This window comes from Mandrillus leucophaeus, unplaced genomic scaffold (genome assembly GCF_000951045.1).
Source record: "Mandrillus leucophaeus isolate KB7577 unplaced genomic scaffold, Mleu.le_1.0 Scaffold4, whole genome shotgun sequence".
NCBI lineage: Eukaryota > Metazoa > Chordata > Mammalia > Primates > Cercopithecidae > Mandrillus > Mandrillus leucophaeus.
Window position 1 is genome coordinate 13,727,284 of NW_012104253.1, and position 12,584 is coordinate 13,739,867.

Sequence of the window (12,584 nt, forward strand, 5' to 3'; positions counted from 1 at the left end):
AGGAGGCTGAGGCGGGTGGATCACCTGAGGCCAGGAGTTCAAGACCAGCCTGGTCAACATGGTGAAACCCAGTCTCTACTAAAAATACAAAAACTTAGCCAGGTACCGTGGCGGGTGCCTGTAATCCCAGCTTCTTGGGAGGCCAAGGCACGAGAATCACTTGAACCCGGGAGGCAGAGGCTGCAGTGAGCCAAGATTGTGCCACTGCACTCTAGCCTGGGTGACAGAGCAAGACTCTGTCTCAAAAAAAAAGAATATACATATTGTACTTTTACATCTCTCTCAATCCTTCCAAGACAGTGTTCTTCAAAAATCTCAACTCTGCTATAAAAAATAGTATGGCCGTTCCTCAAAAAATTAAAAATAGAACATACCATATGATCTAGCAATTTCACTTCGACTTGTATGTCCAGAAGTGAAAGACTCAAGGAGATATTTGTCCACCCATGCTCATAGCAGCAGGATTCAGCGTAGCCAAGAGCAGGAAGCAGACCAAGAGCCCGCTGCTGGATGAAGGCCAAACATAATGTGGTATATACACACAAGCGAATGTTATTCAGCCTTCTAAAGGCAGGACATTCTGGCACATGCTGCGACATCAGCTTTGAGGACATTATGCTAAGTGAAATGAGCAGTCGCAAAAGGACGAATATCGGATGATTCCACTTACACAAGGTGCCTCAAATAGTCAAACTCAGACAGACAGAAAGTAGAATTGTGGTTGCCAGAGGCTGGGTTGAGGAGGAGATGGAGAACTATCTTTGAATGGAGCACAGACTTTCCGTTTTGCAAGATGAAAAGAGTTCTGAAGATGGATGGAGATGATGCCTGCACAGCAATGTGAGTGTACCTTTATGCCACTGAAGTGTAAGCTTAAAAATGGTTCAGGGAGGCCAGGCACGGTGGCTCACACCTGTAATCCCAGCACTTTGGGAGGCCGAGGTAGGTGGATCACTTGAGGTCAGGAGTTCCAGACCAGCCTGGTCAACATGGCGAAACCCTATCTCTACTAAAAATAGAAAAATTAGCCGGCTGTGATGGTGTGTGCCTGTAATCCCAGCTACTTGGGAGGCTGAGGCAGGAGAATCACTGGCACCTGGAAGGCGGAGGTTGTAATGAGCCGAGATCGTGCCACTGTACTCCAGCCTGGGCGACAGAGCAAGACTCCATCCCCCCATCCAAAAAAACAAAAAAGTTTGACCATAACACATAGTAAGAAATACACACACTTGCACGTACACAGTCTTATGAGGGAGTACTTACCATTACTATACAAGATATACAATGATGCTGTATTTCTATTTCATTTTCCAAAGGTGCTGGATACCCCAACTGAAATGATTTCACTATTATCTAACATGTCATGACCCATAGTTTGAGACTGAGAAACTTCTAGTCTTTATTTTTTACTTCTATGTCTCCCCTCTGTCAGGAAGATATGCTGTCCCTCTCTACTGACCAGGGATCTGTTACTTCCAGAGATGCTCTGTGAGGCCCCCAGAACACCTTGAAACCCCCCAGCTTCATTTGTTAGTCTGGTCCATGAGAACCCATCTTCCTTGGCTCATGGCTTTGTTCCCTCTGAAAGGCTCAGCTTTGCTGGCTAAGTTAAGAGCGCATATGGGCGTTTCTACTATCCGCCACTTAAACTGGAATGGGACATACGTACCTAGGTGTTTGTGGGTCTCCGTCTTTGCACAGGAATGCCTGGGCAGCTTCCACTGATCCACCTTGGTAGGTTAATATCGGGATTGGTGTCTTCAGAACACCTTGAAAATAAAGACAAGCGGGGCACACATCAGCTCTAGTGTTGGATTTTGGAAATTCATGTTAGCTTTTCAAAAGCTTCTTTGAAGGCTATCATTACTGTTATTGAACAACATCTATCTGTAGAACATGTTAGGTAAGCCGAGGCCACGACACAGAGGATACTTAAGTTGACTTTTGGTCCTGGGTAAACTCTAGGGTTGACAGGGGTGGAGGCAGAATCGGGCTAATACAGCCTATCAGATACGCTCCATGCAAGGTGCCCATAATACTGTGGGAACAGTGCCTGTTCTGGCTCACTGCCATCACGAGGGCTGGGCACACATTTATGTGCCCTTGGTGACAGTGCGCCAGCCCTCTGCTACGCACTCAATGTGAACACTCTGATTTAATTTTTACAACAATTCTATGTGATAAAAACCATCATGGCCTGGGTACGGTCCCTCATGCCTGTAATTCCAGCACTTTGGGAGGCTGAGGTGGGCGGATCACAAGGTCAGGAGATTGAGACCATCCCGGCTAACACAGTGAAACCCCGACTCCACTAAAAATACAAAAAATTAGCCAGGCGTGGTGGCGGGCGCCTATAGTCCCAGCTACTCGGGAGGCTGAGGCAGGAGAATTGCTTGAACCTGGGAGGCAGAGGTTGCAGTTAGCTGAGATCGCGCCACTGCACTCCAGCCTGGGCAACAGAGCGAGACACCATCTCAAAAAAAAAAGAAAGAAAAAACCCCAAAAACTATCCTTATCCCCATTTTAAAGAGGAGGAAAACTGAGGCTCAGAGATGCCAAACAACTTGGGCAAGGCCATGTATACATATCAGTTTCATAGCTCCAATTCTCACCCCAAATTCCCACCCACTCCCCACCTCCCTGCATACCTTCAGGGAAGGTTAAGAACAACTGAAGGAAATTCCCAGAGTCTGTGCCTTGGGTTACTTACTTATATTGGAGTGATTTCCAAAAGTGAATCAAAGTGAATTTGACTCTTAAAAATAGGAGTTTTTAATTACAAAAAGAACACATATTGTTGTAGAATACGTGGGAAATACACAAAAAATCCCAAAATAAAATAAAATGAACTTGGTTTTCATTAACTGATCTATCTCACAGCAGGTTGGGGTAGAATCCCAGCATACACACTGGCCAAACACAAAGTCTCCACACAGAGCTTAAGACGGCAGGGAGCTGAAACAATTTTCATTAAAAGGCCAAATTGCCTTTACGTTCTTCATCCAAATGTAATGGAAGTTCTGCAAAATCCAATAGAGCAAATTCCACCCTCTGAGCTCCCATGAGGACGAGAGACAAGACCCAGCTCTGAGTGGAGTCTGGCAGGCATCTCCAAGCCAGGCTGTCAGGTGAGCAGAGAGGGCAGAGCGACTTCTGGGAAGGGGGCAGCTGAAAATACCCGGCAACACCGTTGTCTGGTGGAAATAAGGGTTGGCCTGCGAGTGGTGCGCTACGCCGTCGCCAGCCCTTCCTCCCGAGGCCTTTCTCTGCTCTACAGAAACACAGCCCCTCGCCTTTCCTCTGGCCTCAGCGCCGCTCCTTCTCATCTCCCTCGCTACCTGCTCCGCCCTTCTCCTTGTCCTCTTAACACTGGGAGACCCAGGACGCAATCCTGGGTCCTTCGCTCTGCCTGCATTTATTCCCACGGTGATTTCACCCAGTATCTTGACTTGGGAGCCCACCGACACGCCAACAGCTTCCCAATTTCTCCTTGCCCGTGCTGCTCTCCTGAACCCTTTATATATCACTAACTGCCTCCTTGACTTCTCTACTGTGTGGCTAATAGACACCTCATGCCTAAGAGGGTCAAACATGCATTCTTCTAAAAATTATGGTAAAATACATGCAACATAAAATTTACCATCTTAGCCTATTTATTTATTTAGAGACACAGTTTTACTCTGTTACCCAAGCTTGAGTGCAGTGGCATGATCTCGGCTCACTGTAACCTCCACCTCCCGGGTTCAAGCGACTCTAGTGTCTCAGCCTCCCATGTAGCTGAGATTACAGGTGTGCGCCACCACACCTGGCTAATTTTTGTATTTTTAGTAGAAATGGGGTTTTGTTATGTTGGCCAGGCTGGTCTTGAACTCCTGACCTCAAGTGACCCACCTGTCTCAGCCTCCCAAAGTGCTGGGATTATAGGCATGAGTCACTGCGTCTGGCCTGTTTTAGCCATTTTCAAGTTCAGTAGAATAAAGTATGTTCACATCGTTGTGCAACCATCACCCCCATTCATCTCCAGAACTTTCTCATCATCCCAAACTGAACCCCTGTACCTATAAACAACTCCCCATTCCCCTCTCCTCCCAGCCGCTGGCAATCACCACTCTACCTTCTGCCCTATGAGTTTGCCTACTCCAGGCACGTCATATGAGTGGAGTCATACAGTATGACTGGCTTAATCCACTTCTCAAGATGTCCTCAAGGTTCATCTATGTTATAGCATGTGTCGGAACTTCCTGCTTTTTTAAGGCTGAGTAATAATTATCTACCACATTTTGTTTATCTATTCATCCATCGATGGGCACTTGATTTGGTTCCTCCTCTTGACTATCGCAAATAAAGTGCTATGAGCACGGGGGGACAAATACCTCTAAGTCCCTGCTTTCCTTTTTAGGGGGTATATGCCTGGAAGTGGAATTGCTGGACCCTATGGTATTTGCTATTTTTAATTGTTTGAGCCACTGCCATCCGTTTTTGATAGCATCTGCACCATTTTACAATCCCTCCATCAGGGCGCAAATGTCAAACCTGGATTCTTGATTTACCCCTAAACATGCCAGTCCTCCCCATCTCGGTTCACAGCAACTCCATCCTTTCAGTTACCAGGCCGCAAACCTTAGAGCAAGCCCTGATCCTTCTCCTCACACCCACATCCCATCCATCTGGAAATCATGTTGACTGCAAAATAGATACAGCATCTGGCTACTTCTCACAATACCCCCTGCCCTCTGTATCTGTACCTAGTGTCTCTTTAGGTTCCTTTGAAACCAGAACTTGAGACTTGGGTGCAGATGGTCTCTTGGGAGATGGTGCCAGGAAGCATGTGGGAGGAACAGGGAGAGTGAGGCTGGGAAGGAGGGAACGTGCACCTTCAAGGTTGCTGCTCTAGGGAGTGGGGGCTCAGTTCCACTAGGACCTGTGTGTCTCCAAAAGACAGGGGACAGGTCATTTAACCTCAGGTCCTGTCCCCCAGGGGTTGAGGGTGCCCTGAAGCCATCAGCCAGTGATTCCACACGGCTTTGGAGAGGCCCTGCAGGGCCCTAGCTTGTGGGCGGCCCAATCGGGTCAATGTGACTCAGAACTTCCACTGCAGTGGCGGCTGAAATCAGAAGTGGGGTTGAAGGGATGTGCCATGAGGCACCCCCACTCCAAACCGTCCTCCTCTCCCACCTTCCATAACTCACCAGTCTCCCATTTCCACCCTTGTCTCTGCACCCCAGTGATCGCTTACATCTCACACAGAACACGGCTGTCCCCCACTCAGAGAAATCCCAGGCTCCCCATCTCACCCAGAACAAAAGCCCAGCTGCCCACAGGGTCCTGTGAGGCCCTGCCCCATCTGGTCCCTGCTACCTCTCTGTCCCTTTTCCTCATTCACTCCAGGCCAGTCAGCCAGCATGCCATCCTTTCTTAAACCCACTGGCCCCCACTCCACCTAATGGCCTCTGCCCCAGCCATTGCCACAGCCCAGGATGCCCTTCCCTCAGCCAGCCCAAGCCTCACACCCTCATCATCAACCTGAATTCTGGAGTCAAAGGCTACCTCCTGCAGGGGGTCTTCCTGGCCATCCTGTTTAAAGTGACAGCTGTCCCCCACTGCTGCCACCGTCCAGCCCCTCACTTTCCAGTCTCCTCATCCTGGTCCATTTTCCCCATGGCATCATCACTCGAACACACTGTGCCTTCATCTTACATGTTGTTTCTTGTCTGTCACACTCTGCTGGAAGATACTCTCCGTGGGGGCAGGACTGTTGTCAGTTTTGCTCACGGGTGGATCTCAAGAACCTAACAGAGTGCCTGGCACATACTCGAGCTCAACATACATTCGCTGCATGAAATGGATTCTGCATGTACAGACACAGGCTTTTGGAAACTTCTGACATAATGGCTGCTTTAGGGTACGCCTTACTGGGTTTAAAGCCCTTTTTAAATGCTAAAAGGAAGAAACATACCTCTGAAGAATGCATTCTGAGGGACACAGAGCGATCGGCAGTGGGAGGCAGGTGAGATTCACCAGGCTTCCAGCTCATGCCTGATAACACTTCCTGCAGGATGGAGGTGAGGTGAGCGGCGCTTGTTCACACTGAGCCTGAGGCTGATTCGGTTACACGGATAGTGGAATTACAGCCTCGAGTCTCCAACACCTGCAGCAATAACGCCCACTGGGTGCTCCAGGTGCAGCCCTGCCCATCACAACCAGGTGGGACTGCTGTCTGAGCCTTTCAGCCACCTCACACTCCACTACCCTCCCCAGCTCTGGTGGTCCGGGGCTGCCCCTGGTGGCTAATACTTGGCAGATCATTCCCCCCATCGCACAGGGAGAACAGCAGGTGTGCAGGAAGGATCCCATGCTTTGGAGCCTGGTGGATCCAAGTTCAAATTCCAGCTCGCCATTTCCACCTGGGAAAATCCCCTGGACCTCCCAGAGCCTCGGTCTTTTCGTCTATAAAATCGGGCTATGCAGCTTACAACGGAGTTGTGAGCTGGAAGGAGAATGCTCTGTGCTGCAGATGCGGATTCACTCCAGCCTCCGTCCACAAAGCCCATCTGGGGAAATGGACCAAGCGCATCTCACTGCTCACCTTGCTCAACAGCGTCTTCGACAATCTTCTGGTGCAAGTTCCAGGCTCTCTGGTCAACGATTATGGCTACCTCCTTCTCCAAGGCCTGCAGGAAGGCGGCCAGAGCAACAGCTCCTGGTGGGCCATCTGTCTCTTCCGGAGGCTCATGATTGAAATGCGTCGGGAACCCAGTGGTGATGAGCACTGAGCGGGCATGGGACAGCGAGAGAGAGGCCTTCAGCAGCTCGTCTTTACAGAGCAGGTGTCCAATCCCCCGGTTCCCTGAAATGACAAAAATAAAATAGAATGTAAAACTGACTCTTTACTTTTAAAATTGTTTTTATGTATTTATTTATTTATGATGCGGTTTTGTTCTGTCATCCAGGCTGGAATGTAGTGGCATGATCACAGCTCACTGCAACCTTGAACTCCTGGGCTCAAGTGATCCTCCCGCCTCAGCCTCCCAAGTAGCTGGGCATGCGCCACCATACACCGCTAATTTTTTTTTTTGGCACTTTTTTAAAAGATAGGGCCTTGCTGTGTTGCCCAGTCTGGTCTCAAACTACCAGGCTCAAGCGATCTTCCCACCTTGGCCTCCCAAAGTGCTGGGATTACAGGCGTGAGCCACCACACCCAGCCAAAAGTGATTATTTTTAAAGTAAAAACTTTATAGTAAGAGTAGTTTGAGTTTTTAGTTTGTTTGCTTTGTTTTTTTGAGGGCTGCGGCAGAGACTGCAAATTGCTCACCACAGTGTATTCTACCCCCGCCCCCTGACCCCAGCAGTGAAAGAGAGAGGGGTAAATGGCTGAGGAGCCTCCCTTCAGTCAGGTGTGGCTGCAAGATTGGGTTTTCTCTACTGGATCGTGATGGAAGTGACACATGCCACCTCTGGGCCTGGCATGCACCTCCACACGCACCTCCAAGCTCGTTCCCCTTTCCTGGCGGCTGGAGTATTGACAGCCAGAACCTCCTGGGGGTCACAGGATGTAACGGCAGACCTGCAGGGTCCCTAAGTGACTGAGTGGGGCAAGTCCCCTTCCTGCTGACCCAGGACACTCACCCTGGAAGACCCACCCTGGCCTGCTGTGTGAGAGAGGAACACATTTCTGTTGTATTTGAGCAAAGCATCCCGGGGCTTCTAGGTTACAGCAATCTAGCAAACTCTAACTAATACAGGGAAAATATAAGAGGGAAGGGAAACAGTACTGTCTTAGCTGGGGATTCCCTCAAAGAAGACCCCTAGCACAAGGACCTGGGCACAAGTATTTCAGTGGGAGGTGATCCCAGGAAATGCAAGCGAGAAGATGGGGAAAGGGGAAAAAAACAGCAAAGGATTGTGAGTGAGCAAGTTAACTTCAAAGGCAACCAGGGCTCAGTGCGGCTTGAGATTCTCTAAGAAACGGTGGGGTCCTCGGAGGACAGGGAGACTGGGCATTTACCCACCTGCCCATTAGGGCGTTGAGTCCTCTGCACCTCCAGGCTGTGCCTGCTGTGATGAGGGAGACTCTGGAGGGACAGAGGGCATCCTCAGATGGAGCAGAGAGACCCGAACCCCTAAGGTAAGAGGCTGTCATGCTGGGAGCCACCCATAATTCTATGCAAGTGAACCCAGGTGGCCCAGAGGATACGAGTGGGGAAGCTGCGGTGTGTGCTACAGATGCCCACCAGTGGCCACCAAGCCAGGCAGCCACTCTCATGAGGTTCCATTGTGCCTTTGTCTACATTCAGGTCACCTCAGAGCAAAACAGTGCATGCGAAGGCAGAGTGTGTGACACAGAACTTCCACTCTGGCGGTGGCTGAAATCAGCAGTGGACTGAAAGGACGTGACAGGATGCTGGCTTACAGTTGAGGTGCCTGGAGAATATGAAAGACACGGGGTTGGCTGGGCAGGGTGGCTCACGCTTGTAATCCCAGCACTTTGGGAGGCCGAGGCGGGCTGATCACGAGGTCAGGAGTTCAAGAGCAGCCTGCTCAACATAGTAAAACCCCGTCTCTACTAAAAATACAAAAATTAGCCAGGCACGGTGGCAGGCGCCTGTAATCCCAGCTACTCAGGAGGCTGAGGCAGGAGAATTGCTTCAACTTGGGCGGTGGAGGTTGCAGTGAGCCGAGATCGTGCCACTGCACTCCAGCCTGGGCAACAGAGTGAGACTCTGTCTCAAAAAATAAAAAAATAAAAAAGAAGAAGACATGGGGTTTGGATTTCTGTTGTGGAGGAACAGTTCCAGACTTAGGACCAGGAAACTTGCATTCCAGTCCAGGTGCTGGCATGTTGTAGCTGTGTGACCTTGGCCTCATCCCTTGACCTCTCTGAGCCTCAGTTTTCCCACATGGAGAATGGGAGGTAGTCCAGGTGTAGGAGGGTCACGGGGACACAGCCCCTCACATAGTGTGCTGGGAGGAGTGGACACTGGAGCAGTGCTATCTGGAGGGTGATTTCTCTCTTAGATTTATGTATTCCACTGGAGCCAGCGAGTCACTTCTCGTGCCCACTATTCCTAACAAAGTCATCATGGGCATGTTCACAAACAGAAGGATATTCATCACCGCATTGTTTATGGTATTAAATAACAGCATATAAATAAAACAGCAGAACATTTGTAAAACGAAATTTTAGGTCAGGCGCGGTGACTCACATCTGTAATCCCAGCACCTTGGGAGGTTGAGGCAGATGGAGCACCTGATCTATCACCTGATCCATGGTCAGGAGATCGAGACCAGCCTGGCCAACATGATGAAGCCCTATCTCTACTAAAAATACAAAAATTAGCCGGGCATGGTGGTGCACACCTGTAATCCCAGCTACTCAGGAGGCTGAGGCAGGAGAATCACTCAAACTTGGGAGGCAGAGGCTGCAGCGAGCTGAGATCGCACCACTGCACTCCAGTCTGGGTGACAGAGCAAGACCCTGTCTCAAAAAATGGAGGGGGGCGAGGAGAAGAATAACAACATTTTTAAATAAAAAAATTGGGATGTAACCTACTTCCTAGGGTGCATGAGCACCAGAGGGAGGAGAGTGAGAACTTGGTCAACTGTAAATTGGTCAATACATTTATGATGATTTTATCATCAGTGCTAAAATCATTACTATAAACCCTATATCCCTTCATATTCCCCAGGCACCTCAAATGCAAGCCAACATCCTCTCAAAAATGACTGAGTGGGCCTATTCTTATGCCCAGTGAGTAATGCTCAAGACGCTGTTATGAATCTTCTATCTGCTTATTTAATACAGTGGGGATCAAAAGCATCTGTTGTTCCTGAGGATTAAAGACGGTCCTTAACAGATGACATCAACACATCCAACAACTGTAAATCTGCCTCCCCCAGCATCAGCATCATTCTTCAAGCTTCATCTTGCAGTCTGCACAGCATTGATGGACGGTGTTTGTGGCTGAACTCTTAGCTCATTTTATTAAGCAGTGGGCACACCACGTCCGCAATAAATTTACTTCCCAATTACTTTTTTTTTTTTTTAATCTGAGCTAATGACAGAGTTAATAATTCATCTTCCCTCATGACCCTGTGCTAAATGGAGAGCCATCAGCTTGGGTGAGAGTTTTGTGAAGGAGAAGGTACGGCAGAAATTAAAAAAAATATATCCACCCAGAGCACCAGGAGCGGTGGCTCCTGCCCATAATCTCAACACTTTGGGAGACTGAGGAGGGAGGATTGTTTGAACCCAGGGGTTCAAGACCAGCCTGGGCAACACAGGGAGATCCCATCTCTACATCCATCCCTCCATCCATTCTTCCTTTCTTCCTTCCTTCCCTCCCTCCCTCCTTCCCTCCCTCCATCCCTCCCTCCTTCCCTCTTTCCATCTCTCTCTCTCTCTCTCTCTCTCTCTCTCACATCTTGCTCTATTGCCCAAGCTGGAGTGCAGTGGTGCAGTCACGGCTCACTGCAGCTTCAACCTCCTGAACTCAAGTAATCTGCACACCTCAGCCTCCCTAGTAGCTGGGACCACAGGTGTGTGACACCACCACACCTAGCTAATTTTTTTATTTTTTTGTAGATAGGATCTCTCTACGTTGCCCAGGCTGGTCTTGAACTCCTGACCTCAAGTGATCCTCCCACCTCAGCCTCCCAAGAATTAGGCATTTCTAGGGCTGGTCTGCACTGTCAGATTCGTGACAGTGCTGGCCAGCAGGGGAAGGTCTCAATCTGTCTGTTTTGGGGCTCTGCCCAGCTGCTGTAGGCTTTAAACTGGCACTGGAATCAGTCCTGTCTGGGCCCTGGGAGTCTGGCTGCTGATGTGCAGGCTGGCCTCACCCCTCAGCAATCCACGGAGGTTGGCCACCATTGATCCAGGTAGCTACCTGGATCTCCCCACCAGTCCACCTGACTTTGGGGAATGAGAGTCACGTGGGCTGGTGGGGAGGCCACATATGCCTTCTCTCCAGTCATTCCAGGTGCCAAGGGTGGTTTGTACCCCAGGTTTAGGAGCACAGCCCATGAGAAGGTCCAGAAGACGGACTGGGGTGTGAACCAGGAGTCACTGGAGCACTCTTTCAACTGCCCAGGCAAGACTGTGACTTACCGTTTACATTCAGATTCTAATTTAGCTGATATTTATAAATCATGGGCTTCAAGTCAGCAGACATGGGTTCAAGTTCTGCCCTGACCACCTACTAGGTATGTGGACTCTGGTAAGTCTCTGCACCTTATCTGCCTCAGTTTCCTCACCTGTTAAATGAAGTTAATCATAGCTGCCTCACATAGAGTCATTGGGAGACTTTAACAAGATGAAACGCTTAAATGCTTGCTAGCAGCCTGATGCTTGGCACAGTACAACTTGGTAGGTGACATCATTATCCTTTTTATGCATCACAACCCAGAGAGGGAGGCATAATTGTCATTACTCCTGTTATGCTGATGAGGAAACTGAGGTATGGTCTATGCCGTAATTCTCTCATGAGTGTTTGCCAACAAAGGAAATTACCCCGCACAATGGCAGGTGAAACTGCAGTCTCTGCTGGCCACCTGGGATTAGAAATTCAGCCCTTAAATGAAGACACAGCTGGAAGTTAAAAGCCCCTCAACCAGCTTTCAGCAAACCTCTTTCTAACTGGAATCAGCACGGCCAGTCGTGGTGGCTCACGCCTGTAATCCCAGCACTTTGGGAGGCTGAGATGGGCAGACCACTTGAGCTCAGGAGTTTGAGACCAGCCTGGGTAACATGGCAGAATCCCGTGTCTACTAAAAATACAACAACAAATTAGCCGGGTATGGTGGTGCCGGCCTGTAGTCCCAGCTACTCAGGAGGCTGAGGTGGGAGGATTGCTTGAGCCTAGGAGGTGGAGGTTACAGTGAGCCAAGATTGCATCACTGCACTCCAGCCTGGGCAACAGAGTGAGACCTTGTCTCAAAAAATAAAATAAAATAAAATAAACAACTAATTGGAATCAGCAGGTCCCCTAGAGGATCTCACCAGCCCTCTCCCATGTACAGAAGGCCAGTGGTTCCAAAGCCACAGAAGGGCTATCCTTCCTCTGAGATGCGTTATACAATATACAAGTTGACTGCAAACTGTTGTGAGGCTGTGGCTGTAGGGTCCTGCCCCACTGGGATCCCCAGAGAAGTAATCCTGCCCCTAACACTATCCCTGCTGCCTAGTATACAAATAATCTATTACATGCCCAATCCCAGGGCAATGGCACAAAACGGAGAGATTAGGGACATCATTAAACCCATAGAAGACAAGCTGGGTGGTCCACGCCTATAGTCCCAGCACTTTGGGAGGCTGAGGCGGGAAAATCACTTGAGCCCAGAAGTCCAAGACCAACCTGGGCAACACAGTGAGACACCGCCCTCCCATCTCTAAATAATAATAATAAACTACATAAATAACTTTTTTAAAATGGTGGCAGTTGCCTACCTAGAAACCATTCTCTCTTTTTTCCTTACCTACCTAACTCCATCTGCTTCTGGCTGGCAACATGCCCAGCAAACAAACTCAACGAACTTCCTCACATGTTTAAAGTTTAGAACAAGAAAAAGCCAAAAACGACTGGGCA

The 12,584-nt window shown here is 49.3% G+C and overlaps 1 protein-coding gene across 1 annotated transcript in view; it reads right to left on the reverse strand.

Moving 5' to 3' along the window:
- LOC105548007 (chromosome unknown open reading frame, human C14orf159) overlaps nucleotides 1-12,584 on the reverse strand; it is a 122,474-nt gene that overhangs the window by 33,938 nt on the left and 75,952 nt on the right. The window contains exons 9-10 of the mRNA XM_011991815.1: nucleotides 6,587-6,847; nucleotides 1,666-1,769 (exon numbers count right to left, since the gene is read on the reverse strand). Of these exons, the coding sequence (XP_011847205.1) occupies nucleotides 1,666-1,769; nucleotides 6,587-6,847 (365 nt within the window). The remainder of the gene's footprint in view (nucleotides 1-1,665; nucleotides 1,770-6,586; nucleotides 6,848-12,584) is intronic.